This window comes from Danio aesculapii, chromosome 13, assembly GCF_903798145.1.
Source record: "Danio aesculapii chromosome 13, fDanAes4.1, whole genome shotgun sequence".
Classification (NCBI taxonomy): Eukaryota; Metazoa; Chordata; class Actinopteri; order Cypriniformes; family Danionidae; genus Danio; species Danio aesculapii.
The window spans coordinates 27,717,614-27,736,661 of record NC_079447.1 but is presented as its reverse complement, the minus strand read 5'-3'; the positions used below and the strand labels follow the sequence as shown (position 1 = coordinate 27,736,661).

Genomic DNA, 19,048 nt, shown 5'->3' with positions numbered 1-19,048 from the left:
ATTTGCTGTTATCAAAAAAAGTATCTCTTTTAAGGCTTCTCACTTTGTGTTTTCAATCTGAGGGAATATAATAGTCATATTAATATTCTCCATTAAGGATCGGTCTCTTATCCTTCTAAAGCTTGGTGGCCACATACGTGGACAGCACATATTAGCTTTTAAGTGGCTATTTAAAATACTTTGAATGTTTTATTTTTTTGTTACAGACATACAGTGTCATCCAGCAACTGTTTTGCAGCATATGAAATGTCCCAAACCCTATTTTTAACTGTCCAAAATGGGAAAAAAATTTTGTTTTTTCTCTTTGATAGTCAAAACGTGTAAAAAAAATATATATATGTGTTAAATATGCATCACAAAACAGTCAGAAAAAGGTGTTTTATGTAAATTCAGACCACAAGTCCACATCTCTGGACATAATTTTTTTCTAAAAGTACATCGAATCAAAAGATGATACTTAGATTTTTATACTAACTAGGTTCCAATAAGCCCAAATAGCAAAAAGGAATAAAAAATGCACGTAAAAAACACCTTGGGCCTTAGGCTAAATAATCCTATACTGTGACTTTGTCTAAAAGCGCTTGTACTTCTTTTTCCTGTCATTAACAGAACAAAATGTACGATCCTTAATGTTTTATCTGTTTTCATCTTTAGATACATGTGTGTTTTAAATTCATTTGTTTATTTTTCTCATTATTTTTGTCACAGTTACAAGCTAGAGTTACCATCTAGAGACACGCTAGAGGGCACTCTACACCTCACATCTGTCACTCACTTGGACTTCATTTCCCAGAATGCTTTGCACTGCACACCTGTCTCCCATGAACTTGATTGCGATTACACAGACACCTGCAGCCACTTTACACCCTCTTATAAGCACCAACTTCAGGGCTGAGTGTTTCTCTGTTTTTTATTTGCTGCCTGTCTTTACGGTTTGCCTGCCTTTTTTGACTGTCCTTTACAGGTACATAAACACTGCACATGAATCCCAACCTCCATTGTCATGTCTGTCTCATTACAATTTCCTAAACTTATTTCCTTTTAGAACTATTTTCTGTGTCATCACAAATTATTTCTTTTAAGCTCTCTTCTGTTCTTGTATTATCAGAATAAAAATGTATTTCCTGTGTTTTCAATTTAAGGCAAAATTTATAGTCATACTGTTATTTTTGTGTAAAGAAAATTGGTCTGTTATAATCATAGACTGTGTTATTTTCTGAAGTCGTCTGTGGTTTTCTGCACAAAGTACAGTGACTCTTCCATTGTTTCATTTTTTTGTTGTTGTTGTTGTTTTCCATCCGTTAAATACTTTTGAGTCACAGCTCATCCTCACTAAATAACATCAGACGAGACCAGATTTATGCAACAGCTATTTAGACGAGAACACGTCTGTAATTATGAGTACCCATTTTAAGTAACCACAGGTCCTCTGGGATGCATAGCAAACAATCTCATTAAAAGTGGCACTCAAGTACAAAATAATTTAAAAAAAAAAGTTTTTATGGAGGAGATATTGACTTATCAATTCTGCAATTTGGTGGGAAATCTTATGTGACTGAAATGACCAAACTTATTTATGATTTGTAATAGTTATGGCTCTATAACAATTTCAATAAACATCATACTATATTAAAACGATTAAATTAAAATATTATACAATTATACAGGGCTCAGCATAAATGGGTAAACCCCATTTTGAAAATGAATATTTTTATCTATTTCTTAATGAATATTGGTAATATATTTAAGTGCATTTGAACAAAACAGATTTATTAATTCAGTATTAATTTGATATATTTTTTAAAATTATAATTATATTTTTTAATTGATATATATTTTAGACACAGAACATCTTTGGAAAAATAAATATAATACATTATAATTTTCATACAAAATATTGCTCAAAACATTTCAACAAAATTTTATATATTTTCGTTTTTCTTGATTTTTGCTCATTTTTAAATTTGTATTTAATAGCTCCCGATTTAGCTTCAGTACTGACTAATCCAATGTATATGCAAAAATATTATATTGTAAAGCATCCAAAAGAAAATATTAGTGTAAGTGACAAATTTGTGAGGGGTGTACTCATGTATGCTGAGCACAGTACATTACATTTTTGTGGTACGATTAGATATGCATTTTGGTACCTAAAACACAAACCAATCAAGCACTAAACAAGGCACATAAAACTCTGTTTAACAGTGTGCAGACTGACCTGAGCATTGTCGATTCTCTTGGCGATGGCCTGTTTGGCATTGGTCAGGGCCTCCAGCTTACGGGCCGCGTTCTCCACTTTTCCCACCAGAATATCCAAACCTTGAGCAACCTGCTGAGCTTTCTGCATACCCATAGGGGTGGCACCCTGACCTCTGAAGAAACAACATTAATATAATATAATATAATATAATATAATATAATATAATATAATATAATATAATATAATATAATATAATATAATATAATATAATATAATATAATATAATATAATATAATATAATATAATATAATATAATATAATATTCATTTTCCTTCACCTTAGTCCCTTTATATATTAGGGGTCATCAAAGCGGAATGAACCGCCAACTTATCTAGCATATGTTGTACACAGTGGATGCCCTTCCAGCTGCAGCCCAACACTGGGAAACACCTATTCACACTCATTAACACACATACACTACGGACAATTTAGCATACCCAATTCACCTGTTCCGCATGTATTGACGTTCTTGCTGTGCAATAGTGCAAACCACTGAGCCACCGTGTCACCCCGATAATATAATATAATATAATATAATATAATATAATATAATATAATATAATATAATATAATATATTATAATATAATATAATATAATATAATATAATATAATATAATATAATATAATACTTTACAGGCGACGTGGTGACGCAGTAGTTAGTGCTGTCGCCTCTCAGCAAGAAGGTCGCTGGTTTGAGCCCCGGCTGGGTTAGTAGTTTCTGTGTGGAGTTTGCATGTTCTCCCCGCGTTCACGTGGGTTTCCTCCGGGTGCTCCGGTTTTCCCCACAAGTCCAAAGACATGCAGTACAAGTGAATTGGGTAAGCTAAAAATTGTCCATAGTGTATGTGTGTAAATGAGAGTGTATGGGTGTTTCCCAGTGCAGGGCATCTGCTGTGTAAAACATATGCTGGATAAGTTGGTGGTTCATTCCACTGTGGTGACCCCAGATTAATAAAGGGACTAAGCCGAAAAGAAAATAAATGAATGAATGAATACTTTACAGTAGGTTGTCCTTAGTTAATGCTAGGATGGTAATGTATTTTCTTGACCAAGAACAAGCAATTAACACATTTATTACAGCATTATTTATTTTTGCTAATGTTAGTTAAAATAAAAGTTGTTCATTGTTAGTTTGTTAACTCAGAGTAAATGTTAGCAAACATAATTTTGAATTGTAATAATGCATTAGTAAATGCTGAACTATGATTAATAAATGCTGTTTCATTCAAATATATTAGCATTAACTAATGAAACTTTGTAAAGTGGCCCAAAATAAAAAAAAAATTATTCAAGTTAATTTAAATAAAAAAATCTAAATCTTAATCAACTCTTTTAAATATGTTTATATTATAATAATTTTTAAAAACTTTTATATTTTTCAACGTTAATATTTTACCCTTATTCTTTCCATAAATCTATAATACATCAAAGAATTAACAGCAATTATGTAATTATAATTATGGATGCGTATTGGTATAGATATCAGTGTTTGTTCAGCAAGTATATGCTGAGAAATTTAAATACGAGTGGTAGTTTGTTTTTATGTTTGTCATTTCATTACATTTTACACACACAAAAAGTATCAAAATGAATGTTGTTTTTGATCATTGACTTTTCCCAAGAGTGTAATAATGAAAAAAATTGCTTTGCCAATAATACATGGAAAATGACTTGCATTCTTTGCGGTATCAGTGACAGTTATCATCAGGATTGTTGCTTATAAAGAAACATAAGTCAGTAAAAAGTACAAAATATTCAAATATGATACTTTTATGGTGTGTTTTGGTATTTTTGTCCTCTGTGAACCCATGTGTAAACTGACGCGCAGGGGTTAATCAGTTTTGAAATCCTAATAAATACAGGTCCCTCCAACGACCCTTTTAATAAAAGTAACACAAAAGCCATCAGAACTGCATGTAAAGGTCAGTGTAAAGCGAGTGTTTGAGAGTGATCAGTGAGCCGAGGCATCGGCTGATTATCCGGCCCTTCAGCTTTTAATCTGCTTTCCCTGAGTCTCCCTAATGAAGTCAGAGCCCGCCGTCTGATCTTTCATTTTCACTCTGGTTTTCAACATCCCTGACACAAGAGCCCAAAAACTGTACCACACTGTTCCTTCCTTCTCCTGTACTTGGCAGTTGGGGATAAACAATCCCTGAAGAATTAAACTGCAAACAAACAACATCTAAACTGTGTTAATTGGAAACCCTGACACACTTTCTTGTGTAGTAAATTAGAAGCAGTTACGGCCCCAGAGACGCGCATCACACAGGGGTAAACGTGTTGCGTAAAGGATGATGAATATGATTATGAACAGCATTAATGCATAATTCAGCTCACGCTACAGGAACATGTGCTGGCACTTTTTGGTCTCTGTGTGAAATGATCTGAATCAGCACTGTGTCGGGCTCTGGTTTTTGAGTTACTATGTTGTGCTGGTGCTCTTGAAGAGGGCGTTCGGGTACCTGGTGCGCACATCTGACACCTGATCCGTCATCTGGCCCAGGGTTTTGGCTGTTCCCAGGATCTCTCGCCTCTCTTTTCCTGCACAAAGCTCACCCACTTTTCCTGCTTCATCCAGGATCTGACGCAGTGCATGCTCTCCTGGGTCTCCTGGGAGAAGACATCCAGAGCGAGTGTCACAGAAATTAGGCCACAACACATACATTACTTGATTTTTTGTATTAGTATTGTTATTAAATTACAATTAACTATGATGATGATATCATTAACATTTTATTTTTTGGTAACACTCAACGAGAAGGTGAAGCTGTTTGACATTATAGTTAATTCATTCGATAACATGAACTGACAATGCATTACAACATTAATCTATTTAAAAGTGAATGAAATTAAATAGTTCACGTCAGTTCACAGTTGGTTTACTTATGTTATTATGAGGGGGGGTTAGTGGTGGTTGCAGTGCCCAGTGTCAAAAAGCCCCCTTTGGCCCCCCTAAATTTGGACCTGTATTTTTGTGTCACAACTAAAACGCCACGGAGAAGCGATATCAGCCATCTGTGGTAGACGGAAATATGACTGAGGTCTCTCTCATGCACTCTCTGTCTCACACACACTTGCTCTCGGGGTTGCGAGCACTCGCCCTGTCTGCTTTCCCTTGACTGTTGTCAGTGATGGTGCTGCGCGCAACATTCGTCAGAGGTTAAGCCCCAAATTGACACAGGTAATAAAAATATTCAACTTCAGTCATGTTCATGTTGTGAAACACTATCAAAATGTCCACTGTTGATTATATTAGACTTTTGGTTTTAATAGTGATTTTAAAACTTTTAGTAAGTCCTCAGTCTTGAATTTACACACAGCCGGCAAGTACCAGAGAACAGATGTTACACAGTGATCAAATGTAGTTTTCATTTACACTCATGTAAAAGTAATATTCAACTCATTCAGTTTTGCCTTCATTCATTTTTTGTTTTCAGTCGTGACATAAATCACGAGTCTTCAACACATGATTTTTTTACAACACATTTATAAACATAAAAGTTTAACTAATTTGTAATAACTACTGTTTTGTCTTTCAAAAGCCAAACTTTTTGTCTACTGTTTTTGTCTTTTGTCTTTTGATAGTCAATCAAAAATACACATTAAATATTTCTTAAGGAGGCTCATAATACTGACCTTAAAATAGCTTTTTTTATTAAAAACTGCTTTTATTCAAGACAAACTATAAGAAATAAGACTTATTAAGACTCCAGAAGAATTATTTTTATTTTCAAAGAAACACTGTGAAAATTTTATCGGTTTGTTAAAGATCACCTTGAAAACATTATTTTAAATAAATAGGAGGGCAAAAAAGCCTATCTGTTAAAGTTCAGGGGTGAAAAAATGTACCTTAATGTAGTTGAATGTTAAAAATGTGTTATCCTACTACAATTATTTAATTAGCTTGTCTATGAAGACTGCAGAGTGATGCATAAAAACAAAATGACTTTGAATAATTGTTTAAGCAGTTTGTGATGTATGTTTAAGTGTGCCCCCTAAAAGTACAAGTGGCCCCAGCCCCCCAAAGTTACTTTGGTCTAGAACCACCAACGTTTACTACTCGGCTGTCTGATATATTTGATTCTGATTGGTCAGTCGCAACATTACAAGGTATCTTATTCTGAGATAACAACCGCTGAATAACACAAGCTCATCCGGGTACTTTGAATCATCAACATGTGTATGTAGGTTAGTTTATGCTTCATTCAGCCATTTCCATTTCTTTGCACTTAATTAAAAAACTAAGAAACTATTACAACCCAGAACAATGTTTTGTGTCAAATGTGTATGTTTTGTGGCAGCACTCAATCACTTGGGTTTCTACAGCACAAAAAAACACTTTAGTGGACACACACCCTTACAGTATGCGTGATAAACAAGTTGAATACCTGGCAGAGCATTGGGGTCCCTCAGCCAACCTTTAGCCTGACCCATCTTAGACTCGATCAGCGCCAGCGCTCTCTTCATGGCCTCAGTGTCCTTCACAGAGAAACAGTGTATTAGTCAGTAAATTCCATCATATTGACACACAGGGCAGGGATGTCAGAGCACCGATCAGAGCGATTGCAGCTTTTTGTTGCAGTTGCATTTTCTGAGCTCATATGAGAGTGTAGATGCTGAAGGAAGGGGCTCTGAAGGGCAAGAGCAGCCTCTGCCTCCTTCAATCACACACAAACGCACAAAGTGCTAGAACGGCCCACATAATCACTACTTCACACTCCATCGCACTACATACACACACACATCTAGAGGAGAACCTGTCTGGTTCAGTCACTCAGCTCAGACTGAAGCACAAACAATGCATTAAATGCACACATGATTGATATGAGCAGATCCAGAGCATAACACTCAAAGACAAATGAAGGACATGGGTGTGATATTATGTTCAGTATGAGTATTAGGATTGATGCCTTAAATTATTGTGGTTTATTGCAGAAAGGTGTTGTGTTATTTGTTCTAGACAATCTGAATAATGCCATGCCCCATTTACTTGTGGCTGTGTTTTAAGGCCCTATGTAGTCTACTGGTGAAAAGTTTGGAATAATTATCATGTTTAATGTTTCTGAAAGAGAAAGTTTTCAAAATGGTTTTCAATAGTGATAATGATAAAAACATAATAAAAAATGTTTCTTGAATTCACGTTGAAGACAGATTTATTTTTATTTTTTTCATTTATTAAAATTTCTGTAAAATTAATGAATTATATTTCAAATCAATATGTTCACTTAATCGTAACCCTGGACCAAAGAAAGTCCTAAAGTACATGGATATATTGTTAGGAATAGCCAAGAATACGTTGCATGAGTTTAAATTAATTTATTTCACTTTTATACTAAAATCATTATAATATTAGGTATGTGCCATGTGCCATGAATACATTTTGTAAATTCCCCACCATGAAAAAAAAGATTAGCAATATAAATATATATATATATATATATATATATATATATATATATATATATATATATATATATATATATATATATATATATATATATATATATCATAAAGAAATTAAATATGGACAACTCTAAAGGTGATTATTTCAAGGCTTTTTAATAACTCTAAAATTTATAATAAACCATAAATCAATGGAAACCTTATTTATTCATTAAATAAGTATAAATCTCAATTTTCTCAATTTTACCCTTATGACAAGTTTTGTGATGCAGGGTCACATTTATATTTTGTATTTCGTAAGACTATATGATACTAAATTAGTTATAATGCAGTAGGAATGATCCATGTAAGATCTAGTAACCACATTTTGAGAATATCTGAATATTTGTGAGAATGAAAATTAAATTTAATACTTGGACGATGGACTTAACACTCATCTTTTTACTCATCTACTTATCTATTTACAAAAGACACTTAGCATATAATTACTGAAAATCATTACAAGAGAAGTTTAAAAAAAATGAAAGTAAAAAGAGCTACATAGTAAATTATTATTAGAACACAGCTTATTGTTATATGAAAAATACAAAACCAACAATCTAAACTAGCTTGGTTTCAAATTTGAGATTGTCATTGCTAAAAATTAAGCCTTGAGATTCTGTTCGGGTGCAACTAAACGTTTCTACTAGATTATATTATTTTCCCATTTCCAATGCTCTCTATGCTTATTGATTTGTGTGTGTGTATTTGTTTTGGTGGTTTACAAGAACATAAATTAGTGTAATGACATGGTTATGTCCAAGTTGTATGCTATTAAGATGGTTTATGAAGACATGCGTTGTGTCCTTGTAATTCAAAACACTTAAAAATCATACCTAATGGGGTCTTTTTGCCACAGGTTTTCTGAGAGGGTTGGGTTTAGAGTTAGGGCCATATAGTTAGTGCTTTTTACTGTATAAAATATACTATGCCTATGAAGACACCAGAGTATTCATAATCATGTATAATTAATCAAATAAATGCAGCCTCGAGGAGCATATAATCATTTTTAAAACCAAATTAAAAAAGTTACAAATTGACTGCTAGAGTACAGTACATATCTAGTTTTGTCATCTTTGATTCAGCCTGGACAATAGGACTCTTAAAAAGACCTTTAATTAACTTCTTGATTTCGCTTGTGGCATTTCCACTGCAAGCAGCAGTTTGATTTCATCAGGAGAAAAAGACGATCAGCAAATTAACCCACATGCACTCCTTTATTACACGCTATCAAAATACTCTAATTACAGCAGACAAATCCACCTAAAATTTGAAGTGATTCACGTCAAAACACTTTCATTAATCCGTATGAAAAAGTCTTAATATGGTTTGTGGCAAACCTGAATCTAGAGTATAATCGATAGCCTTCCTTCAGCTAAAACAAATTATCTGCCCAATCCATTTCCTCTGCCTACTTTGCCTGCCTGCTATCCAGTAACTGCTGTTTTCAAGCCAAGATTTCAGCGCCCAGAAAGGCAGATCACATTATTTCGAAGTTGATGAGTCATTTCCTACAGCCGTGTGCATTATTGGATAGATTCAGCTCAGGGCTGAGATGCATAGTCAAGCTGCAGGTCCAGTCCAAATGTCCTTTGAAAATTTTTCAGGTTTTAGTTATTAACTTCAGATCTGAAATAAATGTATTGTAGAATAATGCTAATAATTCTATCATATCTATTTCTGTTAAAGGTTAAAGTTTTTTTAACTATTCATTTATTAGATTTTTTTTATTTCTATTAATATATTTATAATTAATTAATGATATGATCATCTCTTAAACAGAAAATTCCACCTTAAACTGTGGTAAATTGCATACATATAAAATGAACATAAGCAATCCTTTATAATTGAATGTTGCTTTAGTTATTAATTATTCACATGCCCTGGTTTTATGCGTGAAGAGTTCAGAGACAGTCCGGAACATCTGAACCTGATCAATATTTTATGATCGAGTCAGAGGACCTGTTTGAACAATTTTTGTTTGAATATGCATTACAGTACGGGGCTGTTCTCAGGTCAGAAATCACGAGTACAACATTGGGGAAAATACAACATGGATAGATGCCAAGCTACATTATTGAACTTACTTTTCACAAATAAAAATACTAGAAAGATTAAACATTATTCCGCTCATTGATAGCATCTGTCTTTTTCTGGCTAACAGAGTGAATAATGTCAAAGAAGATTTGATTTGTGAAGATTTTAAATTATGTTTAAAAGAATCATTAATAAATGTAAAAGTTTCTATTACTAAATATGTAAAACAAAACAAAGCAATTTTCTGAATACAGATATTAATTCGAAAATACACTTTCTTTCATAAATCATTCTCTGCAAATGGACTTTGTTTTGAGTGTTTGTGTTCGAAGGAGTTGACGAGCAATGTGTGCGTCTATCCATCTTTTCTTTTGTCATTCATGAAGCACAGGGAAGGCCAGAGTCAGAAGTGATTTCTTCAATTCAGTCTACTCAATACAAAAGCAATTGGGCTCAATGTAGCTACATTTAAAACACTGAAATTGTATTTGTGCAGGAATAATTATAGTAATAATAATAATAATAATAATAATAATAATAATAATAATAATAATAATAATAATAATTCCTTACATTTATATAGCACATTTCTGGACACTCAAAGCGCTTTACACATTGGCAGAATCTCCTCATCCACCACCAGTGTGCAGCATCAACCTGGATGACGCAACGGCAGCCATATTGCACCAGACCGCACACCACACACCAGCTCACTGGTGGAGAGGAGACAGAGTCTGTAGCCAATTATGATATGGGGATGGTTAGGAAGCCATGATTGACAGAGGCCATTGACATTTGGCCAGGATGCCAGGGTTAAACCCATACTCTTTTCGAAGGACATCCTGGGATTTTTAATGACCACACAGAGTCGGGACCTTGGTTTAATGTCTCATCCGAAAAATGGCACTCACTGACAATATAGTGTCCCTTTCACTATACTGGGGTGTTAGGACCCACACAGACCGCAGGTTGAGTAGCCCCTGCTGGCCTCACTAACACCACTTCCGGCAGCAACATAGCTTTCCCATGTGGTCTCCCATCCAGGTACTGACCAGGCGCAGCCCTGCTTTGCGACCATGTGAGAGCTAGCTGCTAGCTATAATAATCAAAGAATAATTTTTATATTAGCCAGAAACGCTAAATTCAATCTATATATCTAATATACTGTTGAAGTTAGAATTATTTCTAGTTTTTTTTTTTTTTTTATATTTCCTAAATGATGTTTAACAGAGCAAGGAAATTTTAACAATAATGTCTGATAATATTTTTTTCTTCTGGAGAAAGTCTTATTTGTTTTATTTTGGCTAGAATAAAAGCTGTTTTTAATTTTTTAAAAACCATTTTAAGGTCAAAATTATTAGACCTTTAAGCTATATTTTTTTGGATAGTCTACAGAATAAATCATTGTTATACAATAAATTGCATAATTACCCTAACTTGTCTAATTAACCTAATTAGGCCTTTAAATGTCACTTTAAGCTGTATAGAAGTGTCTTGAAAAATATGTAGTAAAATATTATTTACTGTCATCATGGCAGAGATAAAAAAAAATCAGTTATTAGTAATGAGTTATTAAAACTATTATGTTTAGAAATGTGTTGAAAAAGATCTTCCCTTTGTTAAACAGAAATTGGGGAAAAAATATACAGGGGGGTGAAGAATTCAGGGGGGCTAATAATTCTGACTTCAACTGTATGTGTATTTTGTTTTAAAATAGATTTATTAGGCATGAAATTAAAAATTGAGTAATAATATCTCTACTAGAACACATTTAAAACTTGATGATTTTTCTTTTTATGGAAAAATTAACAAAACAAAAACAATAACCAATGTGAATGATTAGTATAATAACTTTTTCATTGGCAAACAATGATGTTCTATCATATATTCTGAGCACACGCCACCATTTGCTAAAAAATTTGAAAACACAATCCTATAAAAATGTTGATGTTGGTGAAAAGATTTGAGAGGATCTACTGACAATGTGCAAATTAATATATATATATATATATATATATATATATATATATATATATATATATATATATATATATATATATATATATATATATATATATATATATATATATATATATATATATATATATATATATATATATATTAAGTTGCAAACAAGCAGAGCCATTGATAAAAAAGTTTGTGTTATCTGCTAACAGCAGGTGCAAAATAGGTTAAAACATGCTTCTTTTGGAAGGTTTTTAATAATGATGCAAAAAACAGTAAACTGACTTCAAACCACAGTAAAACATTTGTCACAATTCGTTTAAAACGTTTCTTACACTAAAAAGAAAATCCAAGGTCAGTTGCCAAATTAACTGTGTTAGTGGCTTTTCAGCACTAATGATTCACTGCATGTTTTTAGTAAATCCTAATAGTAGATTTTTAACACCAAAAGAAGGTTTGCATTGGCGAAAGCTGTTAGTAAATCTGACATCTAACTCTAAATGGCCAATTCTTACTTTTGTGTCAAATGCACATAGTAGGAAAGAACGCAGTTGTCGCATACAACGACTCTGACATGCACCTTTCAAAAAATGTAACTACTACATATTGCAACAACTCAGAGCAAAAGATCTGTGATTGGTCGACTTGGTAGTGGTGATAAGTGTGGGCGGGGCCAATGGAGTGAGTGCTTAACAAGTCCCAATTCTCCTTTTGTTTTTTGTTTAATTTATGATTAAAGTTGTTGACATTTGGGGGTTCCCACCTCTTTCTTTGCTGAATGTTTGAGTTTGAGCTACTGCTACGTTGGGATCACATGCATTTCTGGCATAATCTCAAAAAACTGGTGAAAAAACTCAACACAGTGGAACATAGAGACCCCACTGCCAACTAGTGCTTCTTAAATTGTATTGCCAGAGCAGCACAGACAGAGCGCAGAAGCATAAATGCCCACAATGGCATTGGCTACTTGCAAGGTATGTGCTGTATGACTATCACTTGACACAGAAGTATAAATCAGACTTTACTATATGCATTAAAAATTATTTTAAGAGAGATTTAACAAAAATGTTGATAATTTTTGACGAATTTACAGGTCTATAAATATAGTGTAGTAAAAACACACTCCTACAAAACTAGCAAAATCTACTTTTGGGAGCTGTTTGGACAGAAACGTATGTAGGTATAGTGTGTCCACAGTCATATTGGAGTAATGTAAACACAACAAGTCTCACTCTGTCTTTTTTTTTTTACAATTTCCTGATGTTAAAACAGGATCCAAATCCCAATGATCTTGAGGCCTACCACAAGGTGACGTAGCCGTGCAGTTTTCCCTGCACAATGATTTTGATCGACAGGTGTGTACTTAATCATGCCCAAATGACAGGATTTGCAAGGAAACTGGGATTAAAAACTCTCCATGATCCATTTGCATTTTAAGAAGCAGTAAGCGGTGCAAATAATCAACAAATAATAAACTATGTGATGGGTATTTTGACCTCAAACTTTACAGACACATTCTAGGGACACAAAAAGCTTATTATACATCTTGTAAAAAGGCCAAAATTAGAGCCCTTTAAAGAAAGACTACACTGCCAACTATTCCAATATATGTTTTACGTAGTGGATGCCACTCCAGCTTCAACCCAGTACTGGGAAACACCAATACACACTTATTTACACACATACACGATGGCCAATTTAGTTTATTCAATTCACCTATAGCACAGTCTTTGGACTGTGGGGGAAACTGGAGCACCTGGAAGAATCCCACACGAACATGGGGAGAACATGCAAACTCCACACAGAAATGCCAACTGACCCAGTCGGGACTCGAACCAGCAACATTCTTGCTGTGAGGCAACAGTGCTAACCACTGAGCCACTCTCTGTTAATCCTAATCTAGTCAAATCAAAGCCACTTCATTGAAAATGAGAACTAGCCACTTCTCTATTTTAGCAGAAAATAGATGACTATGTAAGCAAGCTGCACTCGTCAAGCCATTTCATTGGATCGTTAAAAGTGGGAGGAGCTGTGCATCAGGACATACAGAGCAAAGCATCTGGTAGATCAGGTAAAACAGCATTCAGGTTATGTTTAGAGCGGCAGTCATGAAGACAGACATCAGGCTGTGACTTTCAGTGACAGACATAAGTGATTCACTGTGAGACGGTGTTTAAATGAGGGATGATGTGAGACTGAAAAGGAGGCGGATGTGGAGGGTGAGCGATGGCACACTAGCATTACATGGCACATCAGAAAACAACCTCTCCAACTGCAATTTATTTGTTTGTTTTTATAGCTGGGTCTCTGATATACAGCACCCCGTATATATATGTGTGTGTGTGTATGTATATAGCATACAAAATGGTAAGCCAGGCTAAGAAAAGGCTTCTATTAAACATTGGGTGAAAACAAAAACAAGTATGAATATGCTATCACACACAATACCGTTAGCAACACAAGAATCTGGCATGCAGTTTGTCGCATTACAGAGCGGGAGAGAGGAAAGCTTACCTTCTATAGGAAGGGGGAAAATGGAAGAACACAGTAAAGAAAGAGAGCAAAAAAGAAAGAGGCATGTTTACAGAGTTATATCGGGGCGAACAAAAAAAAACAGAGGTGACAGCAAAGTAAATGAAAGCTCAGGAGAAGAGTGATTTCTCATGGAAATATAAAATATGCAAGCTCAGCAAGCGAAGGGTGTCATCAGTCAGACAGAGCGATCAAATGATTCAGAAGACGTCATGAAATATTAAAAAGCAGATCATTAAACTAACTCTTAAACTCTGATGGCATGTATATGGTGATGTTTTGTTCTGTCTATGCTGGTTATTAGGCCTGTGTTTTACGTCATATAGTTATTGAATTTTGAGTCTGACTGTGAACAGTGCTGGAAATGGAAGAGATTATTATTACATTAGCAGGATGGGAGTGTCAGATTAATTCAGGGAGAAAAACAAAGATACACCAAGAGGTCTCAGTGGAGTGCAGGTTTTTTCCTTTTTAAGCAGGCATGTATGTTCCCATTCATTTTCTTTATGTTTTGTTGTTCAATAGAGATTTTCAAACCATGACCTAAAATAGCCAGAACTCTTGAAAAAAGGCAAGTGTAATTAAAAACTGTGAAAGGGATTGTAAGTAAAAAAAGACTTAATTATAACCAGAGAAGAAGTATATAAAACAACAGTATTGTGAGTAAGGCCGTTTACTACTGACGATCAGATGTGTTTTGATTGATCAGATCACAAGTAGACAAGGGAGACAAATTTCCATTTATATGTTTTTAAGCACTTTTTACCACCTTCCTAATTTCTTTGATGGGAAAGAAATCTTCTTCACTGAAAGAAATTATACTTTAAACCAACTTTAAAAAAATTACTGTAATTTGTAATACTGTAAATTGTAATGCTGTAATTACTATTTAGTTCAAACTTTAAAAACCTAGATTTATTTAGATTTACTTATTTATAAAATGTATTTATCCTAAATCAAAAATAATTAGAATTATTACAAAATAAAAATATTGTTTACTAAATAGACCACTAATTGTTTTATTTTTACTTTGCTACAACATAGATTTTTATTTTGGATTTATCTTTTTACCCTTTGATTAAAGTATAATTTTGCTTTGGATCCACTTAAAAAATGTATAAATTTTCCTCAAATTATAATTTTGACTTGGTTTAAACTAAAAAATGTAATTTAATATGAATCTATATATTTATTCTGCCCAAGAAAAAAATACATTCACTCAAAGGCAAAATATTGTTTTTATAGACCATGAATTAATTCAATTATTTGGGTTCAACTTACATATTTAAAGAAACTTTTATTACTGTAATTAAATAATTTGATTTATTTATAAATCAAAAAGTAAAATTGTACTTTGAACTAATCTATAATAAACACATCTAACGTTAGTCTATGCGTTTGTTAGTTATTTTATTTTTAATAATGAGGTAAACTATCTGTTGGTGCTTTCAGTATGGCTTTAAATGTCAAGCAAGATGGCAACCACAAAACACATTAGAAATACATAAAACCTGAATAACAGTAAATGTTTTCATGTAGTCACATGATATGAAGTAAAAATATTACTTTGAGCAAAACTAATGTTTTTACGTTTATCTAGGGTTAGTTTTTTGCTTTAACTGCCTGCTCTACCAAATGGTTGACTATATTTTGACTGTTTTAAGTCATGCAAAAATGACTACTTTAAATAATGGTTTACACAAACAGCATGGTTGATTTACAGAAAATTCAAACAAACATTATCCTGTTGCACTCCTACACTTGATTTTGGTTTTATTGTAAAAAAAAAAACAACAACAACAAAGAAAAGATGTTAAATGAGAATCTGAAATATTTTATGGCATGCTTAAAAAAATAAGGATGATTTAGTGTTCAAAAATGTATTATTAAATAAATTCAAATAAATTGAAATACACTTCATATTTTTCAGATTTTCATAATGTGTATGTATTAATTCTGGTACTTTTACCATAAACTGACTATCAACCATTTGGTAGAAATTATGGGATGTGTTAAAAAAAATTTAATGTTGGCGCCAGTGGTGTAGTGGTTAGTACGTCGACACATGCACTCCGGTGCTTATGGCGACCCGAGTTCGATTCCTGACTCGCGGTCCTATGCCTATCCTTCCCTTTTCTCTGCTCCCCATGCTTTCCTGTCAATAATCTCGACTGTCTTATACATTAAAGGTGAAAACCCCGCAAAAATAATTATCAAAAAAATAAATAAAAATGTAATGATTGTGTTAACTAGCGACATTTGGAGTTAAGAAATACAAACCAAATTTATTCCAGGTTATAATCAGAAACCGTATTTTTTCAGTTAATCCAGTATAAAAATTTGCTTTTTTTCAGTGTATGAGTAAATACTTGCATGAGCCTTTTCCGATCTTTCTAATACTGCAAAATACAAAGTGGCCTTAAACTGGTTAAATCATCATGACTGTAAAGTGAATTTGCACTCTAATAAATTATAATGTTATAATGGTTATAATAAGATTTGGCCAATATACTTATTAAACTTTACCTCAAATACATTACTTTAATCAAACAAATGCAATTAAGCTCATAATCGTAAGAATTTCCTAATTTCCCTGTGGTCTATGTCCGCACAGTAAATAACTTAACTGCATTACTTTAATCAAAGTGTGTTCAGATATAAGCAGATGCTCTAAGAATAAACTCTGACAACTCTGAAGTTTTCCTTCCACGCTCCAAGCTATATCAAATATTACTCACACACTTGTTTGTTTAATATCATAGTGGGCGGCTGGGCATAAATGTAGCCAATTTATTTATGTTCATCACATTGACAGCAGCATATAACTACAGTCTGTATGTATATTTGTTTGGAATTTAATAGTCTGTAAGTACATTAAGTGTAGATAGTAGTAACAGTAGTAAAAATCAACACAATGCTTTAAAGAAATTATTAATAATGATAGATACATGTAAACATGAGTGAAGATGTTTCCTTGTGTCATCTAAAGAAGTCCTTACGTTTTAATGGAAAGTCCTTACTGATTTTTTTTTTGTCAATCAAACTTTTGATTTCAGATGCAAAAGTTTAAATCCCTTTTAATGTAAAACAATTTATATAGCGCATTTATTGAACATGAAGGGGGTCTCTCCACAACACCACCAGTGTGCAGGTGCAGCTTCCTGTTGGATGATGCGACGGCAGCCACAGGACAACGGCGCCAGTGCACTCACTACACACCAGCTATTGGTGGAGTGGAGAAACATTGATAGAGCCAATTCATATCGACAGAGGTCATGATCTGTAAGGGGCGATGGAGTGAATTTGGCCAGGACACTAGGGTTACACCTCTACTCTTTATGAGAAGTGCCATGGGATCTTTAATGAGCACAGAGAGCCAGGACCTCGGTTTAACATCTCATCCGAAAGACGGATAAGTGTGTTTCAACAAATCAGCACATCCCAAAAAGTTTAGGAGTTAGGTCAGTAAAGTTATGACTAAATGGGAACACAAAAGTTGCCAGCATGCACACGTACAGTAACTGCTGAAATTAGGTTTCAATCTATTATTTCAAATTAGCAATAATATATAGCAACCTTGAGGTAATTTTGCTACATTTTTCCATGTTAAACAGTGTTTTGTGCTAATGAAACATCCACAATGACACACAAGGGATTTTAGTTTTGGCCTTCTTTCTATTTCTGCTACATTCCTGCTGACACATAAAGGTGCTTAGTGTGTTTTGTAGAATGTAATAATATTTGAACCTGAATTCATACACCATTGTTCATGAAATGTTAATCTCAGATCTGAAAAATTAAAGCATACACAAATGTTAATCTCAAAAAACAAGTGCCTTCCATAAAAATTGTATAGGCTGATCAGTTTGTGTTGTACTGACTTTTTGGAGTACTGTAAAAGGCAGAAGTACAGTACACTTGCTGAGTGACCTTACCCACACTCTCTTCTGATTGGCTGTTATTTTGACACATTATTGCTTATTGTTGAAATCGTATTGCAAAGTGTTCAATCTAAATAAGGGTGTGAGTTGTTGAGTAGGTTGAGTTATTGTAGCTATAAATTTGATCGCTCTAAGAAATAACCTATTTTTTTGATTACAATTTTATCTACAATAGTATATTCAATTAAAATGACAATTTTACATTTTTACTAACATTCATAAATGTCCAAATGGACTTTAAAGGTGGATTTATTATAATTAGAAATCAAATGGGAGAAAATGAATGGGATTGTTTGCTTCTCTACCCCAAAAGACATGTTTCTAAAAATCTAAAAAAAAGTTAAAGTAATGAGTTGACTGAGCCATCAATTCTAGTGTAGGTTATTGTAACCGTTAAAGATAGGCTTGTAGCAGTGTGCATGCACTGTATGTGATAAGGCTCATACTTTATTTGCCCAGGCGTCCTCGTCCCATGAAGTGAGCTGCAGCACTCTGATTATCTCATTGATCTCAGCCGTCATCTTATCAAACGTGTAGTTTCTGTTCTTCAAGGCCTCCTCCACACCGTGACTCTTAGTGCACTTGGTTGTCACAAAGATTTTAATGGCTGATGGATGTCAAAAGAACAAAATCTGTTAGTCCTCAGTTTCATCTAAAACTATTTTATATTTTATGAGAGTGCAGTTCATGTTTGATGAGGGCAAAAATCAGGCAACCAATTATCATTATGCGAGTAGACATATTTGCAAACATCGGCATTAAAAGCCTTTTCGCGTGTGAAGATGAGCTGCCATCAACCTGGTTATTTATTGCTGAGCCAACAGCAGAAAGCCAACTGGATGAAGGGAAAATCTATCCCTCCCTGCAAGG

The 19,048-nt window shown here is 33.7% G+C and overlaps 1 protein-coding gene across 2 annotated transcripts in view; it reads right to left on the bottom strand.

The window, feature by feature from the left end:
- The window catches only part of vcla (vinculin a), a 70,583-nt gene that overhangs the window by 21,097 nt on the left and 30,438 nt on the right, over positions 1-19,048 (bottom strand). For both annotated transcript variants that reach the window (XM_056470506.1, XM_056470507.1), the window contains exons 6-9: positions 18,625-18,785; positions 6,650-6,740; positions 4,724-4,871; positions 2,219-2,372 (exon numbers count right to left, since the gene is read on the bottom strand). In XM_056470506.1, the coding sequence (XP_056326481.1) occupies positions 2,219-2,372; positions 4,724-4,871; positions 6,650-6,740; positions 18,625-18,785 (554 nt within the window). The remainder of the gene's footprint in view (positions 1-2,218; positions 2,373-4,723; positions 4,872-6,649; positions 6,741-18,624; positions 18,786-19,048) is intronic.